Source organism: Nuphar pumila, chromosome 6 (genome assembly GCF_984573655.1).
Source record: "Nuphar pumila chromosome 6, dmNupPumi1.hap1.1, whole genome shotgun sequence".
In the NCBI taxonomy this organism is placed as follows: Eukaryota; Viridiplantae; Streptophyta; class Magnoliopsida; order Nymphaeales; family Nymphaeaceae; genus Nuphar; species Nuphar pumila.
The window spans coordinates 14190754-14215016 of record NC_143254.1 but is presented as its reverse complement, the minus strand read 5'-3'; the positions used below and the strand labels follow the sequence as shown (position 1 = coordinate 14215016).

General features: G+C 36.4%; 1 protein-coding gene across 1 annotated transcript; it reads left to right on the top strand.

Moving 5' to 3' along the window:
• Positions 1–14959: 14959 nt before the first annotated feature.
• On the top strand, positions 14960–15475 carry LOC149834044 (uncharacterized). Its single transcript, XM_090009267.1, has one exon. It carries the CDS (start codon positions 14960–14962, stop codon positions 15473–15475), a length of 516 nt encoding a protein of 171 aa, XP_089865393.1.
• Positions 15476–24263: the final 8788 nt, after the last annotated feature.

Here is a 24263-nt window from a genome sequence, read left to right as displayed (position 1 = left end):
TGTTACCACCACCACTACCACCATCTTATCATCAACATCACCGTCATCATTGTTTTCTATTGCATTTATCTTTTTATCTTTCACTGGTCATCCCTCGTTTCGCTGAACTGCTATGACGTAATTATCAATGTTGTTTGGAAGTTTTTGTCTTGAATAGAAGAAAAGCTTAACTAATATCATTGTCCAGATTTGCAATTTTCTGTTTTCTCTATTATATGGGCATTCATGTGAAAATGAAATTATGTATCCTTTAGTTTCTTAATTTCTTTCATCTCTGAAGGAAACCACTGATATTTTTTTGGGTCGCTGAGAGGATCAATATTGACCGCGCCCTGTTCCAGAGCGGTCAGTGTAAAACTCCATGGGAAGTTCTCCCTTGCCCACCAGGGCAGATCTGATGCAATGTGATTGCACAGTTTTAGTGTGTTGCTGCACCTGATCACCCATCATCTGCTGAAACCACTGATATTTTGTGTCCTCTGAGAGGCACAATATTGACTGTGCCCTGTTTCAGCGCGGTCAGTGTAAAACCATGACCAGTTTTTCCTTGCCCATACGGGCAGATCAAGTGCAATGTGTTTGCACACTTTTAGCATGCTTCTGCACCTGATCACCCATCCTCTGGTGTTGGGCCCCACAGCTGACAGGCTGTATTTTAAAGATGGTGGATGATCAGGCGCAGCAGCACATTAAAAGTGTGCAATCGCATCGCACCTGATCCTCCCTCCTTGCCCCCTCATGGGAAAGCTTTCCCTTATGCTTCAGCTTGCACATGAGACTCACTCCCAAGTTTCGAACACGAGATGCCCCTTCATCTCATGACAAATCGAGCCACATGGGATGCAGCCGACAGTAGGTGTGATTTGGGTTATGACCTGACCTTGTTTCTTTTTTTTTTCCGATGTGGGTGGGAAAAGTTATCATTTTGGAAGACAAATGTGATCTCGATTGATCAAACTAATCAGGTTCATCTAAAAGGGTGTTGTTGGATATCTAGGATTTGGATTTAGTTGAACTGACTTCAAGATTATGAAACAATACACTGGTATCTTTGATACTCGTTCTGAATATCCAAGATGCAAAACCATTTTATGGGATCCAGATCCGAGTTCAACAGTTTATAGACCTAGGTGTGGAACCCATGGGCCAGCTCACGTGCTAATGGCACCAAGAGCTATCTACCGTTTTCAAATTTTAAACAAACAGTTGGTTTGGTATTCCGAATAGCTATCAAATTCCAAGCATTTGTAGAGTGTACAGCAAGATATTATGGGAATCAAGTTAGGTGAGGTTATGATGGTTTACCTAAGTTGGCCTCTTGGGTGTGTAGAAAACCTGTTAAAAGGCACTGATATGTACAGAATATATTACTGTGGGTGTTTAAGATGTGGAGGGTGGGGCAACCAATACTAAAATATATTAATATGTTTAGTCCTTGTAGATCACATTTTGGAAGTAGTTGAAGATGGAAACTGATATGAGAAAAAATATGGGGAGTTGATGAACTACAATTCTCCTATATTCTCATTGTGAAACTTAGCTGTTGATTACACTTGAGGTAAGTTTGGAGTGCTGTTACAGCTTCTCATTGGTTGCATGTACCATTGTGGGGCCCTCTAGAACGGGATTCTTGTATTGCTTCCCTGTAATTCCTTTTGTACTCTTGATGCCAATGAATTGAAACTTTGTCTTTTGCTTTATTCCACCCGACATCATTTCTCCATTTCCATTTATCATTCTCTCTCTCTCTCTCTCTCTCTCTCTCTCTCTCAGTGTGCCTTTGTGTAATATGGAAGGAGCCAAAGAAGTTTCTTTTGTGTAATACGAAAGGAGGCAAAAGAAGTCATAAAAACAAACACACACACAGCTCCGTCAATTTGCCTTGTGATGGGCTGGGCAGAAACACTCCGATCTTTGTGTTTCCGCAGAAATCCCAAACTTTCCCTGACAAATAAACGTTCTCTTAACGTCATAAGCATAATTTGCAAGAGAGATATGATCCTATCCTGAGGATTTTGAGGACCGATGTTATCTAAATGATAGGCATATGAGACACATTGATCAACACAATATTGCACAAATTAAACTGTGATAAATAAAATAAAAAATCGACATAGAAAGCTGGGGTTAGGCAGACCCCTACCAGTTTATTGAAAAAAACAGAAATGAAAGAAATTTACAAAGAGGTAACCCCCTAGTTAATTAATATGTTCTAAAGTTGGATTAACAAAAACCGATAGACTCCTTGGGGATGGTCCAAATTGTTACTTTGGAGTAACAAAGGACCCCCCTAGTTAAATTTTTTTTTTTAGATAAAATAAAAAATGGCTACAATTATTAATAAAAATCTATTTCATATGGACAAATCAAACTATTTGCTGCAGTCAGGGCTGGGCTAGGACTGGACTGGGCTAAAAAAATAGATAAAAATCTATTTCATATGGAATCAGGGCTGGGCTTAAAAAAAAAAAACTGTTTCGGCCTCCCCTTAGCTCCGTCTCTGGATAGAGCCCAAATATTTTACGAAGTAATCGTGCTAAGCAAAACACAGAAAATCACTGTGCGTGAAGTGTTCTCCATCACAACACAAAATCGCTGCATGGTGCAGTGATTTTCTGTGTTTTGTGTAGCCCGAGTCTATTGTTTATGGGGCCACCATACATATAAGTCATTTATTGGTTGTCATAGGGTTTTAACTGCTGCCCGCAAGGCATTGCTCATTTCTATATTTAAAAAGTTGGGCTCATGCAAAAGTCTATAAAGGCTCAAAAACTCCAAACAGCGGTCCCATCTCTCTCTCTCTCTCTCTCTCTCTCCACCCTAGTCAAGCTGACCTTCTTGTTCAACAATTTCAACTACCATATATTATAGTGGTCAATGTGCTTTGAAATCTACACTGCTGACTTGAGAAGTGTCCAGTTTCAATGTGCTTTGTACTTCAACGTGCAATCTTCCAAGCTTTCAAAATAACTTATGAAAATTAAGTTGACTTATAGAAAGATGTGGAGAAGTAACATGCAATCAGCAATGTAGCCTAACAAAACGTGGACTTCTGCGGGCAACAATTTGGTTCAACATGTTTATTTGTATCTTATTTACTTGTTCAGTGTACTTCGTCGATATTGACATTGGCAAACTCAAGGACTTCAGTCTGTTAGAGTTATGTTTTAAGGGGATTAGGTCCACCATATTTCCCCCTTGTCAAACAAACAAAAAATTGTCTTGGCCAGTGTGTGTCCTTGCACAAACTGAACAAAATTAAGGGCCTTGTTACAAGTGGAAGGACCAATCATGGACTACCAAACTCAGGGCTGTACGGGTTACCTTATTATTGGAGCTCAGAGGGCTACAACTTATGAAATCTCTTTTCCTTCAAATTCCAGGACCAACTACTAAAACGAGCTTGCACCGACGAATTTGTTTAGTGCAAGTTCTATCTTCCATAAACCATTAATATACAAGGTTATGTCATCTCTCTCTCTCTCTCTCTCTCTCTCTCTGTGTGTGTGTGTGTGTGTGTGGCGCTTGCACATGCTTTTGCAAATTTCTTGATTGATCTCTCTATGCCACACAGATGCTCCATTTTGGACTCTTTTCCTATATCATTTTTTTTTTGAAAGACAAGTTGGGGTTAGGCAGACCCCTGACGGATCTATTAAAGATTGATATTATCTGAATATACAAAATCATATGTCATCCCATTTGGGGACCCAGTCAAGGGGGTGATCCTTCCAGAATCTGAGAATGCCCCCCTTGAGTGTACATCCACCAGATTCAGGATTCTCGATCAGTCACTCCATTCCTTGTCCATGAGTTGAGCACTCCTTCAGAAGCATCCTGCATGAAGGAAATATCTGGTACGTGTGGGAGGATTGTAAATCCGAAGCACCAACAGTTTGAAAAAATTCCACATATCTGGATTAAGAGGCACCTTGGTTTGGGAGGAAACCAATGTCGACAGGATCTCCATCTGCAAGCCACTTTGTCTTCTCTGCTGGATAGAATTCAAAGAACCTGCTCCCTTATCTCCTTATTGATCATATTGAAAACTTCATAAAACTGTCAGTGTCTGCATCTGGAACCAAATCCATGTGACACAGATCACTCTCTTTAACTTTTAGGCTTCATGGAAGGTATTGAAGGTCAACTAAAATAAGGTACTCCATTACTCAAATTGCCAATGATAAGGTATTTCATTACTTAAATTTCCAGTGATATGTTTAATGTTGTTGAAATTACAACAAAGACCTAAAATGCTTAAAATATTCACGTGTACTTTTAGCCAATCATCTCACTCTACACATTGGCTATTCCAAAAATATTTACCAAACAGGATTTGACCATAAGCATCCAACAAGTTGAGCCTGGTACTGAAGTACATTACAGAATAGTTAAATAGTTCCCATCAATAACAAGACCGACACTGAGGTCATTTAACCTGCTGTACTTCACAGAACAACTATGCAAGTTTTTCAGTTTTCATCGCTAATTATATATTTCCTTTAAACTTTCACCTTGAAGTGCGGAGTATAATGAGATCAAATCCGCTACCCATAATTGTCATGTAAATTTTCATGTGAAACGTACTCTCCTGCGGGAAAGTGCTTCCCTAAGAGAGGGGCAGGGTTGGTTTAGGGATGCAACCCCTATTTCATAGAAATGTGTTTCGCAAAAAAATTGTTGGCTCTTTTGGAGATCATCACACGCCAGGAGGAGTCCCTGCTGAATCCAGCGACACCCAAGACTCCGAGCGTCTTCTACAAGTAAAGTCCATAATGAAATCCAAGCTAATAGAGTCCATAATGGAACTCAATCTGGTGAGAGTCCTCCATGAAAGAGAAAGAAGAATTAAGACTGAGCGTCCTCTACAAGGAAAGTCCATAATGAAATCTAAGCTAATAGAGTCTATAAGGAACTCAATCCGGTGAGAGTTCTCCATGAAAGAGAAAGAAGAATCAAGACTTCTTAATTAGTAGAAGTCCTAATTGTGTATATCTCCCACATGAAGTGGGACTATGCTATGTTTCTAAAGGAGGACTTTCCTAAAAAATGTCCCACCATGCTTTATAAATAAAGGAGAGGTCCTCTCTCTCATGTGTGCAATTGAGAGGTTGAGAGAGGATCCAATATCGTGGACGTAGATCCTTGTGATCGAACCATGTTAAAAATCATGTGTATTTGTCTCTTTTTTTGTGGTTTGACAAATCTGCTACCTTCGCATGGCATCAGAGCCATAGCCATCATCATTGTTTCTCGTGTCCAACCCTCCCATCAGAATCATCTATAGAGTTCAACCAGAGCAAGAGTTAGTCGTTCTCCCCTCTTCCTTCACTTTCTGCTCGAAATACATTCCAATATTTTTTGAGCACCAAGCTCACTGCTGATAACTATGCCCTATGAGAATCCCAGCCTCTGTTGGTTTCATATGACTTGCATGGCTACATTGATGGATTGAAGATCAAACCTACTGAGTTCATAACCCAAGATGGGAAGCAAGTTCCTAATCCAAAATATCTGACCTGGAGGAGGCACGATCAACTCCGCTTGAGCTGGATAATCTCGTCCCTCTTCAATGTAGTCCACATTCAAATTGTGGATCTTCACACCTCGTATGAACTATGGCAGCCTCTCAAGGAATCCTTTGTTGCCCACTCTCGTGCAAAACTCATGTAACTTAAAGAGCAACTTCAATGCTTCAAAAAAGGAAGCAAAAGCATTGATGAGTACATTCAGAAAATAAAGTTAATTTCATATCAACTTGTTGTGATGAGAAAACCCATCCAAGAAGAGGATCTCATCCTCTATGTTCTTAGGGGTTTACCTCATGAATATGACTCACCTCTCTGAAACAGATATAAATAAGAGTGAGCCTCACGAATTCAACTTCATTAAAAAAGGAGGCAACATAGGTAAATTTCATGGAGGTCGAGGTGGCCAAGGTCATTTCAGAGGACGTGGTAGAGGGGGTTGATTTTACGACAGATCCCCAAACTTTAATTAGTATGGAGGATGGCAGTGACTAGGTGATCAAGGCAACTCAGGTTGACAGTACCTTATTTGTAGGTTTTGTGACAAGCCAAGGCACTCTGCCAAAACTTGCACTGAAGAAGGCCTAGAGAGGATATGTGGTACCCTGATTCAGGGGCCTCATATCACAAATCCCTTGACCTGAATGTGTTATCCGCTCCTTTAGAATATCAAGGTCAAGATTATGTTAAGATTGATAATGGTAAAATTCTATAGATTTCTCATATTGGTATTTTTCTTTTAAAGCTAGTAGTTTTAAATTTCTTGTTAGTGCTATCTTACATGTTCCTAAAATAATCTAGAAATTGCTTCCTATGCAAAGATTCATACAAGGCAATGGAGTAGTGTTTGAGTTTCATCCATTTTATTATAGTGTAAAGGATGACAAAACTGGACAAAAACTTATTCGAGGAAAAATGAGGGATGCACTTTACTTTATAGATTCTTTTAGTAGTTCTGATAATAAGAGTTTATATAGGAGAAAAAGTTGATTTTGATATTTGGCATAGTAGACTTGGACATGCTAGTTTGAAAATCGTTTAGAAAGTTATTTAGAAATTTGGTTTGCCTTATATTAATAATGATGTGTATATTTGCTCTGCATGTCAGATGGGTAAACTACATAAGTTACCATTTTCTCGTACTTCTTATGATAACCTTGAGCCATTGCAGATTATTTTTTTTTGATGTTTGGGGATTAGCCCTTGTTTTAAGTAAAAATGGCTACAAATATTACATTATTTTTGTTTGCCTTTTTGAGATATTCTTGGCTCTACCTGATGAATTATAAATCTGATGTTGCTAACATTTTTTGAAGATTTAAAGTTTTAGTTGAAAATTTGGTTGAAAAGAGAATAAAATACATGCATACTGATGGTGGTGGTAAGTACAGAGTCCTTGACCCTTTCTTAAAAGAGTGTGCTATTGGTGTTATCATTGCAAAATTTTACTTTTGCAAGTCAAACTAACCTTTAAAAAAGTTTTGAAAATAACTCGCCTTCGTTTTGAAAATTTTACAGGAAAGGGACTCGCCTGCCGGTACGAGGTTCAATCGTTCTTGGAACCATAACCAGGGGTAATCAAACCAAAGATCATTCATGTCTTTGCTTTACTCAACTGTCTAAATCATTATTTTATTCTTAAATGCACAAAAAAACAGGCATGTACTATGAACTTTGAATTTTTTGACTAAAAACATGATGTATGCTTGGAATATTTGAAAATTCTTAAAAAAAAATGATGATTGGAAAATCATGAATCAGGGTTGGGAAAACACTTTTGAAAAGAAAGAAAACTTAGAAAATCGTGAATTTGGACTTAGAAAAATATTTGGAGATTTCTTAAAAACTAAGGCTTTTGAGAAAATCATTTTTGAGGAAAAGGACTCAGAAAACTGGGCGTGTAGCCCTATGATGCTGACTAACCTACATGATGAATGGAATGTGTTTTATGAAATCATATTTGAAAAAGGAAATTCGAAACATCTTTACGAAATCTCCTTGCTTTTAGAAATCAATTTTGTATAAAAAGATTTTTATGTGCCTTATAGAATTTAGATAAAATAGACTCACTATATATCCCTGACTATAGCCACAAATACATATTGAATATATCTCATTTGATTCTAAAAGGGAAAAATATTTGGAAAAGCTTTAAAAATATACAATGTTTTTTTAAGATAGCCTAAGAGTGTAGGCTGTTTGTAATTTAGAAGAAGATGATAAATCTAGATATCATTCATATTCTGACTATGACCACAAATATGAACTCCATAGAGTTTATCAGCTCCCTAGAAGCGAGTGCATATGCTATTAGTGTAGACCATTGTGAATTTGAAATATGTGCATGAATGACAAGCATATCAATTAATTATTCTCAAATTTTCTTTCACGATTCATGCTTTCACAAAACACTCTTCCAACGTATGGGAGTCTAGAGCCATAAGCTTAATTTCAATCTCTTCTTTGAGACTGCCCATTTCAAACCAATCACTGCATATTGTACATAGGTACTCAAACTTGACTTGATATTCTTGAATGGACCCTTTTGCCTCAAAATTTTCATCTCTATATTATGATCGATATATGGAGAGGGTCCAAACCTTTTTAAGAGTTCTTTTTTGAATTCTATTTAAGATGGTGTTCTATAGTATTGCTCACACCAATGGTACCACCAGATTGTTTTACCTTTAAGGTGAGCAATGACGCATCATAATGTACTTTTGTAGGAGATTTCTTAGTTTATATAGTATTATTTTATTTTGTACAATCAATCATGGGGTTCTTTCTCTAAAAAAACAGAAAAAAAGACCTTCATAGGCCAATGTTGGAAGTTCTAGAACCAAATCTGAGATCTTCTGGGCATTGACCGAAGATGGAATCATGCATCTCTTCTTCGTCATGATCCTCATGTTCCTTGTGATTGTAGTTGACTCCGCCCCCGATGTTGTTATTCTGGAGATGGGTAACATCTTAAATAGTGGTGTGAAGTTGCTGGACCATTTGGATAAGGTTGGCTACACTATTCTCTAATGTAGTCATTCAGGATTTGACACTGCCAAGTTTTGAGTTGGTGTCTTTCGCGAATTGGTTGAAGGTTTCAAAGGTCAAGTCTTGGGTTTGGTCTTGGGGCTTTTTGGGAGCCATAAGAATGTTGATCTTATATCACTCTTAATGCATTTTGGTGAGCCTGAGTTAGGTTTATGCGTTTAGGTAGGCTAGGTTAGGTTCAGGGCTAAGACAAAAAGTTAATTCGGGTAGCATGGTAGGCTTGTTCTGATAGGGTTTCATAAAAATTCTGGTACACCAATTTGTGGGATAGAAAAATCTAAAAAGTTAGGGGATGATTCTAGACACCTCAAGGAATAAACTTGCCAAATTTCAAGATCATGAGATTTATATTTTGAAAATAAAAAATTGAGCAAGTCGCAGACCAGGAATAGATTTTCTGCAAGCTAAACTGAGTTTGGTAAAATAGACCCTGATTGTAAATCAAAATCTCTGTATAAAAATATGATAAAATCCTAATTTTTTGAGGGTCTTATATAGATATCCTAAGGGTATTTGGGTCTAAGTTTCATATCTAAATGACTAACGGTTTGAGCTGAGCAGTTTTTCAAGTCTGGTGAAAATTTTGCTTCATCAACGAACAAATTATGGATAGGTTGGAGTTTAAAAAGAGTTGAGTATTCTGAGAGGCTTAGGGACATGGTTCTAATAACTTACACATTTCAGAAGAAGCAACCTAAGGCTTGGGAAGGGTCTGGTCCATCCGAAGTTGGCTCAGGTACTGCATTTGATGTTAGGTTAGTTTGAATCCTCCACGAAGTTAATGTAGTCCACACATGCACTAAGTAGAATTGGTTCTATTAGTTCTTAGAAAATTTTAAACCTAGGCAAGGTCGATACTATTGAGTCCCGATATGGTGAAACACACAAGAGGAAGGGTGAATTGGGTTTTAAAATTATTTTGTTTTTCACACAAACAAATTAAGTAAATCAAAGAAAGCGATGCAAAAGCAAAATAAATAAGCAAACCACAACACAAGGTTTATAGAGGTTCGACCAAACCCGGCCTACGTCCTCTTGACACTCTTGCCCAATCCACTAAACCCTTAGCTTCACAGTGTTAGAAACCAAATCTTTTAGCTTCACGGTGCTAAGAACCAATAACAACGATTTCACATCGCTTGTGAAACCCAACTGTGAGCTCTATCGACTCATCGTAACTCAACCCAAGAGTTGCAAATACAAATGGTTAAATACAATCATTCTTTTACACCATACAAATGCGAACAAAGTTATGTGCAAGGGTGAGTGAAACCCAATATAAAATACCCCAAATAATCCTAATACTAAGCAAATAAATCGATGAAGATCACTTATTGGAAGGCTTTAGAACACTTGAGAGCTTTGATCTTGAAGAGCTTAATGATTTGATTTGTTTCCACATATTCAATAGTGTTAGAGTAGTTCTTCCCCTTAAATAAATACTTGAGAATGATCTTGATCTATCGAGAGAGTCGTTGGGCATACAAACCAAGAATTTAAAATGGATTTATGACTCTTAGAATTGTCTGTTGCTCCTCATGTTGACATTTAACTTCATGTGTCGATATATATTCCCTGAGTGTCAACATACATTCCCCGAGTGTCAACATGTCATCATCCGGGTTGATACTTCATTTATATTTTCAACTTCGTTTAAAGCTTCTTTCTTTAATAGATGTCGACATTCAGATCCAGAGGTCGACGCTTCACTTTTAATTGTTGGAGGGGTTGACACTTGCTTCACAGATGTCAACACTTTCGTGTTCAGTAGATATTCAAGCATTCAATTGCTGGAGGTCGATAAGGCATTCAATGATGTCAACACTTCAATCCCAAAAGTCTATACTTCTTGATTTCTTCACGAGTCAACAGTTTGATCTTAGTTCAATCTGGCATGCATTCGGTTTACCGAGAGTCAACATGTCATTCACGTGGGCCGATATATTTTGCCTTTTAACATGATATTCTTTTGAACTTTGTTTATCGGCTCTTCACAGGTCAACATGTGTTTTCTAAGGGTTGACACAATCAATAAAGTCTTTGTATTTTTGCTTAAATACATCATTTCAAAGTGTAATCTTTTTGGCACTTCTTGAAGAAAATTTTGGTACTGAAATATAAATATTTTCTGTATGTAAAGTTAGTTAAAATCTCTGCATACTTGAGGTTTAACCATTAGTTCTTTAGAGAGTTTTGTTATCATCGAAATTAGTCTATGAGTTCAACAAATACCATCTTAGTTGAACAGAGATGAGCCTTTAAAGAAGGGTGGGGGACTCACAAGAGTAATCAAAGAAGAGACAGATGCCCATAAGAGAGAGGGGGGCGTTAACTGGCTAGAGAGAGAGGAACAAAGTGAGACATTTTTTTAGAGAGAAAGTTAAATTCTAATTTTTAGTCTCACACTTATAAAATGAGTCCCTTTTATAAACCAAGGGACCTCTCACTAATGCATTAAAAATATCAAAGCTTAATAAAGGAAATAATACGTACTTAGGTACTACCTAATTTTAAACTTAGGTAATACCTACCCAAGTCACTAATAAGGTTAATTTTTATAAGAGACATTTGGGCTTTTAAGGCAATTAAGGAGGCAGCCTAAAGGTCTACACGACTTCCTTAGAGAGCCTTGACGGTCCTTTGGGTTGCACCGACAAGGTGCGGCCCACACATTTCTAAGGAGGCTTCTAGAGGGGATGCCCAAGGTGGGTCTCACTTGTATACATTGAATGTAGGGGCGCCCAATAGAGAGACCCACATGGCTGATGTGGCTGTCCGCTGAAATGACTGCATCTTGTCTTGGGTCCCATGTGATTAAGGTGACTTGCATCAAATATAGTTGAGGTAATAGATCCAGATCAGTTTAACTTAAACACGTTTGCATAATGTGAACCTTTGAAACTGGATCGGGCTCACCCTGGACATGGTTTGCATCAACATTTGACATATTTTGCGCTATGATTTGTCCACGTTATATTTTTTGTGGTCTAAACCAAAACACATAATGGTACCAAAAGTGAATGTCATCAATGTCTTTGTCAATTTGATTTAAGAAAAGGAAATTTTACTTATAAGTGCTCAACTAGTGAAAAAATTATGTTTTGACACCTACTTGTGCAAAAAATTTGACATAGGTGCATGTCTCTTCAACAAATTGCTCAAATAACCACCTATGTCAATATTCTTGCAAAAGTTACTTATTTAGCCGTAACTGTATGACAACTACACAAAGTGCACTCAAATAAGTAAGGAAAAGAAATGGTTAAACTGTTGTTTTAAAGATTCAAACTCTTGCTAAAGTTACTTATTTGACCCTAATTGAATGACAGCTACAAAATGTAACATTCAGTCATTTAAAGAAAAGAAATGTTAAAAGTGTCATTTTACAGAGTGGACAGACTGAATGATAAAAAAGTAACTTAAATGTGGTTATATGAGCAATTTCTTGAAAAGATAGGCACCCATATATATGAAGAGCTTTGCCGAATAGGCGGTTAAATCATGTTTTTTTTTAATAGGCAAGTTGGGGTTAGGCAGACCCCACAAGTTATACAACGCACCATTGGGTTTTGAACTTGCAACATCCAACACAAAGTGACGTGCACTAAGAGTTTCTACCAAACAAGCGGAGCCCCCGTTGGTTTATTCATTTGTTTAAGCAAAACCCGATTATTTCTCATATTTGCACAAAATCGTGGAGCCAAGTATGGAGATGTATCCAAGTGTCCAAATGTGGTTCAGGTCCAAGTTGGTCATAGTGGGCGGACCCAATTATGGAGATGGACCCAACTTGGTTGGGTACATTGTGGTGTCGTGTCTGGTGGGAATCAGACACAGCGAAGCCTAACTGCCCAATATTTGACTCTGGTATTGCATTTATTTTTATTTAATTGGAGAGGTACGGCCTTGATTTGGCTTTGCATAGGCCTTTTTTTTTTTATGAATCTATCAGATACACCGAATTAGGTCTAGTCAGGTCCAAATTAAAGTTGGCCCGGTTAAGCTTAACAGATGTGTAAACAACTAGTGGGACCAGTGATTTGTTTCCCTTTTTCTTGTTCTAAAGTTTTATCAAGAAATTTTAAAATAAAAAATAAAAAATAAAAATTAAATCATGTAAGGAACCATAATTTATAGGCAAACTAGAGGGTAACCCGTGTGGGAAAACTAAATATAAGTATAGAGAAAAAAATGAAAAGGGGCAATGGCATAGACAGCCCTAATTTTTAGCACAATACCATAATTGACCACGAAATAGAAAATATATGACCAATTTACTTTTTTCAGTTTTGCTCTTTTGTTTGGCCAAAATCATGGCATCTGAATTTTTTTCAAGTCTGAATTTTTAAGTTACATGGTGTGTAACTTTTCAAGTGGCAACTTAGACAAGTAGTTTGATCAAGGTTTATAATTTTATAGGAGACAAAAGTGTAAAACCATCAAGAAAAAAATCAATTGACTAGATTTTTCATATTTTGAGTTATGAATTGGGCACCTAGATTTGTCATATTCCGAGTCATGAATTAGGCATTTTTTTTTTAATATTTTTTGGGTCTCTTCCCAAACATGGAATGGTGTCAAAAGTAAGTGTTATCAATGTCTTTGTCAGTTCTATAAATAATAGCATAGTTTTCTTGACCTTAATTTATTTAGAAAAAAAGAGATAATATTGTGATGTCTTAAATGTTCAAATGATAAAAAAATAACACATTCTAAATATTAAAATAACAAAAAAAAATCCACTGTTTGATATTATGGTTCTAACCTATGCCACAAACATCACCAAGTTTGCATTAAATACAATAATCCACAATGATAAGATCATGCTAAATTTGTGATAAATTCAAATATAACACTAATTTTTATGTATGATCTTAATTTAAGGGGTTTTCTTTGTGACATTAGACATTTTTATTTTTAATATATAATTTTTAATTTTAATTTTAAAATGTCACCCCTCTGTGTAATGGAATCCCCAAGTATTTCTTTATGATAGCACAAAATAATGCTATCAGCTCCTCACCAAGATTCTTTATGCATTATTTTTCACTGTTACTTTTAAGTATATTTTCACCATTACTTTATCTAGTGCTTTGGAAAACCATTTTGTTTGGAAAAGTGTTTTGGGTGTCTTGAATTTTAGACCCGATCCAAAAATATTTTGGTGACTCTACAGATAAAAATTTTCAATCGGGTTATTAGGCCCGAGGCCAGTATGGACCTGTCTAGTTTGTACTGGCTAGGGATTTATTCCCCTCCTCATAAATATAACCTAACTCCTTTCAAAGGGGTATAAGAGTTTTTTGAGTGTATTGAGGATTAGGGTTTTGAGAGCGATATATCTCACCATTGTATTCTCTTACATCTTACTACTGGATTTTTGTTCCTCCTTCGCTCGTGGACCCTGGGCCTTAGAGGATGCTTTTACCTAATGTGAACTGAGCTAAGTTCATGGATTCCAATGTTTTCATCAATAATTAAAATGATGAAGTCCACTCTGAAGCCTCTAGATCCAAAGACAACCTCTCCAGCTCCAGGCAAGTTTAGACTCCATTGACTTAATTAGAAAGGTGACCCAAACATGACTTTAGAGTCTAGCCTTAGAAGAGTTGGTCCAAGACCTCAAACAACTGTTGGTGCTAGAAAATTAGGAGCATTTTTCACTTGAAAGTAATTACATTTCTTTTCTTTTCTTTTCTTTTTGTTTTTTTTCTAGGCCAGCAAAGGAAAAACTTTCCCTCCTCACTGACCACACATTGGCAAGCCTTTGTTGGCAGTTTTTGCCCACCCCTGAGAGTAACCAAAAGCTTTCACCTTGCAGCTAGACATCTCTTTTGGGTTTCGAACTCGAGACGTTCCTTTAGCTTCAGCTTTGGTGACTTTCACAAGTTGCCACTACCAGATGAACAGAGGCTTCCTGGGCATTTCGCCAAATTTAGCCCAATTCTAGCATCTTAACCAAGAGACCGAGTCAAAATTCCAATCCCTCTTAAGAGATCAAAGGAAAACGCTTTGTGTTGCCCACAAAGTTTTGAAACTACTGCCAAAAACCACTTTTAGATTTGCCATTTTAAAATTCAAAATTTAGGAATGTATAGAGAGAGATAGAGACGTATAGTGATCAATTTCAGAGGGTATAAAATAATGTCCTTGCAAAATTTAGGAAGTTTCCTATTGTTTGTTCAATATGGAGGGCTAGCACCTTAGTTTGACCTTGTATATATACAAATCATAATAATTATATTATACTATTTCTTGCATTTCTCTACAACTTGCATCTTCTACCTTGTCAAACTTTCAATAACAGCTGGCCTCTTCCTTCCCCTCTCTATTTAAGCATAACCAACAACAAGGACTTCCATCGGACCTGCATTATCACTACCATGGGAAACTACATCTCTTGTGGTCTATCAACCAACACCCCTTGCCAGAGTTCAGCAGTGAAAGTCATCCTAAGCAGCAATGGAGAAATCAGGCAGATCGATGGCCCCATCAATGCAGCCGAGTTGATGCTAGACAACCCGAACCACTTTGTCGTCAACTTGCAGTCTCTGCAGATCGGAAGGCGGTTTTTTCCATTGTCGGCCGACGAAGAGCTCGAGTTAGGCGGCATCTACGTCTTGTTTCCAATGTCGCGGGTGGATTCGGTCGTGAGGCCGGCGGACATGGGCAGCATGAGGGCTAACAGTGAGATGATGAAGTCAGCTGGTGGGGGTGCAATTGAAAGGGTCTTGCCAGAGTTGTGTGGTTCGAGCCCGAGCCCAGGTGAGGAGACTCTGCCTAGTCTTAGTTTGGAGGGTGTTGAAGATGTTTCTCCTGATCAGTTCAAGAGAAGGTTGAGTGTGTGTAGGTCTAGGAAGCCATTGTTAGAGACAATAAATGAAGAGACCATGTGTTAAACATAGCATGTGTTTTAATTGTCTATATAGAACCACAACATATCATCATTTTGATCTCTCTCTCTCTCTCTCTCTCTCTCTCTCTGAGTAAGCTGCAACGGCTTGGTTCTTCATTGGAGCCCAACCAATTTAGGTCGACCTGATCAGAATTGGGTCGGCTTGGTCCGAGGGTCTGATGATCTTGTTGGCTTAGTCCAGTCCAAAACCGATTTCAGACTAAGAATCCAGATCTCTCTCTCTCTCTCTCTCTCTGGCAAAAGATAGGATAGGAACCAATATGAGCTTTACAAGGAAAAAAATTATCAATTTTGGATGCAAGTTTAATGGGAGTTTGCTCATGGTTATTCGCTTAATCTAGTTTAAAAGTATTTTTTTTAGGGGTTGTAGAGTGGGATGGAAGGGGAGGTTGAGGTATTTGAAATAATGAGAAAACTTTGGCAAATTTTCTGTTTTTTATGTGAATAGGCCAAAATAAAACCCTTCATCACCAACAGCATTGGCAGGCCTCCGGTTGGTAAAACCAATGTTGTCAGTATCCATAAATCATTCTAAGTGAATCATTCTGAATCGGTTAAAAATATTTTGTGTCAATCAGAACGTTCAAAAATATTAAATTAATGTTAAAAATTAATTTTAAGCATTTTTTATATTTATTAAAAATAACCGATTCTAGTTAGTATCGTATTGATTTTCTGCAAATATGTATCGGCCGATACTGACAACATTGTTCCCTTTTGTCCACTAAGGAGTACATGGGGCTTCGACCTTGCAGCAAGCCATGCTCCCCATAGGTTCTGAACTTGTAACGCCCCCCTCAACTTACTGAAATTCACAAGTCGTATGATACTAACTAGGACTAAATGTGGTTTTTATCTGATAACTGAAAATGAGAAAAGTTTTGTGAATATGTTAATTAGGACTAAAGTTAGGTTCTTATTTGTAGATTGATTACCCATAATTTCATAAGTTTCTTCTGTTGCTTTGGTTGAAGCTAATTTTTCATGCAACGGATTTCAGGTTTTTGGATTAAATAGATATTAAAAACTCCAAGCCAAATCTTACTAAATCTTGTCCTTTTAGCTAAAATTTGAAATCGATCTGTTTTCCCCTTTCTAACATTTTGTTCATAAATCTGATTTTGAAACATTTAATCTCTGAACGTTTGCAATTCAAGTTTGTTGGTTTTAGTTTCTGGTTGTTTGTGGTTGCAAAAAACCTAAGATAGTCAACGTTTTACATAAAAGACTTCCCCGGCTATATTTTAATGGGTAGCTTTCGTTTAACCTATTGGCTTATTAATTGTTGTTGAGAAGATCAATAATTTTATCCAGTTAATTAATCACGATTTGTAGAGGGTTGTCCTGAGGAATTGTCGAAGAGAGCAACTTTATTAGATATCTCAATTGTTCTCATAAATTCAAAACATAGGTCAAGGATGAACAACAAGATTTTGAGATCATCTAATCTCAAAACAGTGTATCTCTAGCACGACCCTCACCCTGCAGCCACTACCCGTTGAAATATGGATCGGATCGATGTGACTCGGTTTGACATGGGTATATCATGGGATGGCATGACTCATAGGAGTTATAGGGAAGTTATTGCAATTGCCCATACAGCCACTCATAGTGGTAAGCTCCCACTAAAGCCTCCCACTACAGGAGGCTTCTCTTAGAAGTCTATAAAAAAAGGTTTGGTTGCTTGAGAAGAACAACCAAGGGGTGTCCTTTTTCTCTCATTTTGAGTTCAGGGTCCTACTTACCATCAACTTGACAGCCTGGGCTCATCATTGACGTCGATAGGTTGAGGAGAATGCCGAGCACCCATATATGCTAGTTTCACCCATAGCGTCTATTAGTATGTATTTCATTTTTTACATTCTGGTCCTGTTTTGAAGAACACCAACAATGGGTTATGGGCTAATGATGAGCTGGATTCTTTACGGATCTTACCCGAATTCTTTACGGATCGGGGTTTAATCGTGGGATCCAACCCGGGACCCGGAGGGATTCGACCCAGGATCCATTAGAATTGGATCTGGATTCGAATTGAATAGAATCAGATCTGAAATAAGGTTCATGTACCATTTATACCTGAACCGGTTCTGTGACTGATACGAGATATTCAGAGACCGGTTAAGAGCCCTTTTTGACAGGTTCCAATCGGTTTTTCACCGGTTCATGAATGTAGAGACCTTGTTTTCATGAATCAATGAAGAAACAAAGGATTTTTTCATTCGGTTTTAAGGGTTTATAGGCTTTTATACATATTTCAGATTGGTTCGACAGTTTCGGTACTGGTTCAGGCCCTTAGTTGACCGGTTCAAGGCCGTTTCAAACCAGTTCAACAGTTTTGGTACCGGTTCATACCCTCTGTTGATTGGTTCAAGGTCATTTCAAACTAGTTCAGATTTTTAGACTGGTTTCAGCATGAAGACTCCGAGTTTTACCTACAAATATTTTTTTATTATTTTTCATGCTTTATAAGTATTTATTATCACGAAAGCATGGATTTTTGCATGCATTTGATATTATTTAAGTTATGCATGATATTTAAGCATAAATTATGACTAAACTCATGACATATATGATGAGATTTTATTAAAATTAATTTATGTATATGAGTTGAAACATGAATCTATATTTTTGATGATATAATATATATCTCATCATGAATATACATGCATTATTATATGTGCATAGACATGCTCCATAATACAAATATGTTTGTGGTAAAAGATCTCAATCAACTGACGCATGCAATCACCAAAGTGATATGAGTTGTGTTAATTGAGGATTCTTTAAACCGTGTTAAGATTCAGTATTATGATTGCGTGTGACTTCATAAAATAATGATTCTACTCAAAGATAACTCATTGTATTTCAAATTTACACAAGGTGTAATAGTAGATGTATATACTAACTCATGAAGCATGTTCGTACTCAAAGGTACAATGTTGAATTATCTTTAGTTACATGATCTATTAGTTTCATCAATTAAAATCAATTCCTTGTGAATTGAGGAGCCGAAACAACTATAAGTATTATTATTTCTACCAAAGTTGTACGATAATAACCTAATTATGTTTGTCTGAGAAAAGGTGAATAATAAAGGGTCTCATATTTACCTTTTCAATATGAATATCATATAGAGCGATTAATCTCTCACTCATAAAGAGAATAAAACAGTTGCTCTGAAGGCTATCTATGAGAAGCGAGAGTGCTTAAAATTATGTCTAAGAGAAGTGGGAGTGCTCAAATAATCTTAACATGTTGCTTTTACAATCGTGAGTGACTAAGAATATTCGAGGTGTCATCTCTCATTGCAGGGCAATGAAGGAATTTCCGAAAGCCATTGGAGCAAAAATTATTTATTTTATACGAGACTTCATCTGAGGCAATTTGGATTAAAAGTTTTATTATGGATCTTAGTATAGTGGACTCTATTGGGCGGCCACTAAAGATCTTATGTGATAATAAAATTATCGTGTCCTTCTTAAATAACAACAAAAACTCAATTTTGTGTCGACACATAGAGTTAAAATATTTTATTGTTAAAGAATAAAAAATCTTTTAGTATGCATTTATACAATCGATATTAAGAAAATGACTGTGGTTCTCCTTACTAAAAGTTTAGCACATGGATTATATTTTCAACATATAAAAGGAATGTGTTTGTTTGATTCCTTCTGATGTATGACAATACATTATGGTTATATATGATCATATTTGTCAAGCTAAATTGATTCTCTATGATTTTATGTATTATTAATTCTACATAAAGGTTCTCTTATCTGGTTAGAGAGAATAACAAAATAACAATATTAAATGACCAATAAAATGGGTTAGAGACCAACGTATTCATAAAAGTAATTTTAACATGCTAAAAAACTGAAAATGAATTATGTTGTAGTTATGAAAATATGACATTTCACAAAGAAGTACTCATCTCCATGATTCGTATGATTTATTCTTGTGATACCGGATAGCATGTGAACTCACATGAAAATTGAATCAAGATAACAGTAAAACCTTAATGAAGTGTTTTTCCATGTCAATGGGTCTAGTGGAAGAATGTTGAAATATGGATCGGATCTAACCTGATGTGACCCAATTTGACATGGGTACGTCATGGGATGACATAACTCATAGGAGTTACATGACTGTTATTGCAACTGCCTATGCAGGATAATCACTGATAGTGATAATCTCCCACTACAGGCTTCTCTCAGAAGTCTATAAAAAGTGGTCTGGTCGTTTGATGAGAACAACCAAGGGGTGTTCACTTTTTCTCATTTTGGGGTTCAGGGTCATGCTCACCATCGACTTGATGGCCTGAGCTCATCGTGGGCATTGATAGACTGAGGAGAACGCCGAGCACCCATATACGCTAGTTTCATCTGTATTTCAGCTTTTACATTCCGGTTCTGTTTTGAAGAACACCAACACCACCCCCCTAAAAAGAAAAAAACAGGCTAGAAATACATGATCTTAAAACTTTTTGAAGATCTCATATCGGAGGGCTTGAGATCGTCTGATTGAGCATGTGGGCTCCATGCCAATCAAGGGCATTTTCAAACACTCTTAGAATCTCTAACAGTATTCCAAGGGATACTTTTTCATTTTAAAGCAAGGCATGGTTGACGCAAGAATCTGTTACCAAGGGGTATCAAAAGCTGGTATTAACGAGAGTAGGATTCTAAGCCCACAAGGGCTCCACTCATCTGGTAGGTTAGACATATGAACATAACGAAGTTGGCAGGATGTCACAAGTTTGAAACTCATTGTAAGCATCCCTTGTTAATTGCAGGTTTGAAGCAGGGTGCATTTACTTCACTGTGGGCATGGGGGATCTCAAGGGTTTTACTTACCAGATGTCTGCCAATGTGTAGAAATCTCTAACAGTATTTCAAGGAATACTTTTTCATTTTAAAGCAAGGCATGACTGATGCAAGAATCAGTCACCAAGGGGTATCAAAAGCTAGTATTAATAACAGTAAGGGCCCCACTCATCTGGTAGGGCCGACATATAAACATAAAGTTGGCAGGATGTCACAAGTTTGAAACTCATTGAGAGCATCCCTTGCTGCAGGTCTGAAGCTGGGTGCATTTACTCCACCGTGGGCATGGGGATCTCAAGGGTTTTACTAACCAGAGAGTGCTCACAGTGCTCGAGGCCCAGCCAAAAAAAAGAAGAAGAAAAGAACTAGAATTTTTTATGATGTCTCTTAACTTTTTACAACATTTTTTTTATTTTGGGATTCCAACTGTCAAGCCTTAATTGTGGTATCTTTCTATCGTTACACATCTTCCTCCCTGTGTTCGCTTTATACTTTCTTAGTTCTCATCCGTATAAATCTCGAGATTTTAATCTCGCTATAATATTGCGAGAAATTGCCTAAAAGTTTAAAATGACAATTTCTCACAAGATTTTCAAAATATCGCAAGATTTATATAAAAAAAGCATAAATACCATGACTTAAATGTGATATTTATGTTCTAAACGGCTATTTATCATGAAAAAACGTGTATTGAAAATGTGATTTAAATGTGATATATATATATATATATATATATCACCTGTAATATGATAAAAAACAAAAGAGGGGAAGGACTCCAAAGTGGCATATGTAAAGGTCATAAATCCAGCATGATGGTAAAGGACATAAATCCAGTATGACAATAGCAGAATAGTATGGGATTAGGCTGTATCAAACTAATAACTCCTAATGGACCCATCCTAATCATAAATATCATAATGAAATTGAATATTTTATATTTTTTTTTAATTGACATTCTTGTCATGTGAATTGAAAATGTAATTAAAAATTTGTCGGGACATTTGCTGATTTGCATAAGTTTTTCATAAAAAAGGAAATCCTAGTTACATGGTCCAATGTAATTTTTAAAAAATTAATTACCACTCTCGTTATCTCTCTTCATGTCTTTCTCCCTCCTTTTTTTTCTGATATTTACACGGAAAAACCACCCTACGATCATAGACATGGCTCTCCTTTAATTATCATAACATGAAGAAACTTCCTTTCTTTCTCACTATTTCCAAAACATCTCTCTCTATTCTTGATAGGCATAAAATGAGGATTCTCTCATTAGCCATAAAAGGAAAATGCATATGCATGGGGTTGGTCATTCCCATGCATAACTGTCAAGGCCTTTGGTTATTTATCAATTTAGCGGCGTAACCAGGTTGGGTCAGGTCTTATCAAACCCAATTAGTTGGGTCTAAAAGTGAGACCAAGAGCTGCAAATTGTGGACTCATATACGTTAGCAGGTTGGAGTATGTATCGGGTTGGGTCTTAAATATATATGCCTTTTAATGAATTAGACCCTAACCCAACCCATCTTGATTGAGGTCAGGGTTTAACATGCTTATCATTCCAATTATTTTTTAAATATCAATCTTAATAAATGGTTTTGATATATAAAAAAATTACCATTTAATTTTATAAGGCCCCCAGCCATATGGGCGGGCCAATTATCTAGTATAGATAATCAAGACAAACGAAGGGTGACATTGGGTTGTAGTAGTTTGGATGAGCTCCCCAAAAACAATCAGCCCATTTCCAATCTAGAAATCGTCACCGATAAACTCTCTATCTCAGTAAAACACAAGAATCACTTGTTATTTACACTACAAGAATTATGTGGATTAGCGACGGACGTTATCCATCGCTAAAATTGTTAGCGATGGATAGCGTACGTCGCTAATCCATGGTCGCTGATTAGCGACAAAAAAGATTTGTTGCTACTTTCATCTAAATTGCGAGGGATTAGTGAATGCCACAATTCATTGCTAAATAACGACTGATTTTATTTTTGCGATAAATATAAATTCATCGCTAAAATTTACCAACGGATAATATCCGTCGCTAAATTGCATCGCTATTTTGTGCATGATTTTTTGCTGAATTTTAACGACGGATACATATCTGTCGCTAATCCATCGCAAAATTTTAAAAAAAATAAAAAGAATTGTTTGAAATATAAATATCGATAAAAAAATTTCTCGTTGTACAAATTATATAAGTTGTGTATAGACAAAGAACACATAAAAAAATGTATACAAAATAGGCAAAACAAATTTGACCAAACAAGTTATAAGTGAAACATTTTTAACAAAGAATATATACAAAAGGTTTCGTTTCAAACATGTGAAACAAATTTAACACATGATCAAGCTACTCCTCGCCAAGATTCGGAGCATCCTCCTTCTCATAGTCTCGATCTGCCCCTCCATAAGCTCCTCTACATCGATCGTCTTCAGCATCCCACGAGAGAACCGAAATGTTAGTATTGATAAACAAAATATATTGAAATAAACTATATGCAGTGCACATAGGCATTTCAATCTTCAATCTGCATTTGCTATTTAATTGATCTATTGACTTGTAGATGGGAAAAGTAAGGATGAAGAGAAATTATCCAAGAGCATTGACTTGTTGAAGCAGAGCTCCTTGACACTTAAAAGAAGGGTTAGATATGTTTGATTATGGCTTGAAATCAGCATTTGCTGGGCTTGAAGTCAGATATATTATATATGTAATTATATATATATATATAATACATAAAAAGGTTACATTTATCTTATCATGTAGTACTAGTAGTGGCAAAATTTAGCAATTTAAGGGAAATGTACATATTATAACATTCAAAGCACAAGCTCAAACCAAGCATATGAAATCATGGAATCTCAAATTATATAATACAACAGCCAATAAAAGTTAATTCCTAAAAAAACATGTGCAAAAGAAGATCTTTCAATGGCAATAAAACATAAAACTTTAAATAAAATTGTTACGAGGTAAAAAGTAAAATACACATAAGATGGCCTCATAACTATATTACAATAAGGTCTTTTGGACCGAAAGGACATTGCTGCTTCAATTGCCCTCTGTCTTTCTTCAATTGTGATAGCTCTTCTGTGTGATACGACATTACGTCGACATTGAAGTGGCACAATACTTTCTTTCACAACATAACCATTTGGACCTACAGGAGAAAATGTGTTTGTCAATGAAATGCATTCTTATAATAGCTTTTAACTGAAAATAGAAACACTAAGGGTAACTTTATTGATAACAGCACCTCACCAAAAATAAAGTAACTAGAATAAAGAAGTGATTTTTACGTTTAGCTGTTTGTTGTTGAGTGAATTGACTACATATCCTTTTCTTATGTTTTAAGGCATCATTACAGGGTTTTGTTAAGATGCTGCTTGAATATTGTCCTGACTTTCAACTTTAATCCGACATTTTCCCCATGAAACATTTCTTTTGTGAATCTTAACATGAAAGGCATCTTCTCTCTCGCATGCAGTTCTATCAAATACCCGAACACTAAACTGCATGTCACCAGCATATCTGAAAACTAGAAAATCACCAAGTTCTAAACAATGATCAATACAAAACCATTTCCAGCCCTTCCGAAATGTCATGTCATGATTATTTTTTTTTTACTTTTACACGCCAAGTATTATTACTGGGCCCCTTCAATATGGGGTATCTAGAAGAGTCTTCAATATGTTTTAAAAAGGCAGGCGGTATCCTCTGCAAAGTATCCAAATCACCAATATATTAACAGCAAGAATTTAATATTCAGAAGTCATTCACATCGACAAATACAATGTCTTGGTAAAAAAGATTTTCTTACATACCATAAGTTAATCAACTATTCAAAACAATTGCTTGCCTGAACTTTGAAAATAACTTTCATGGTTGTATTAAAGGGAAAACCAACAAACTATCCCAAGGAGATAGCAGAAGCAATC

What these genes read in the sequence shown, in the direction of transcription:
- LOC149834044 (XM_090009267.1), top strand. Translation starts at nt 14,960, where the DNA reads ATGGGAAACTACATCTCTTGTGGTCTATCAACCAACACCCCTTGCCAG.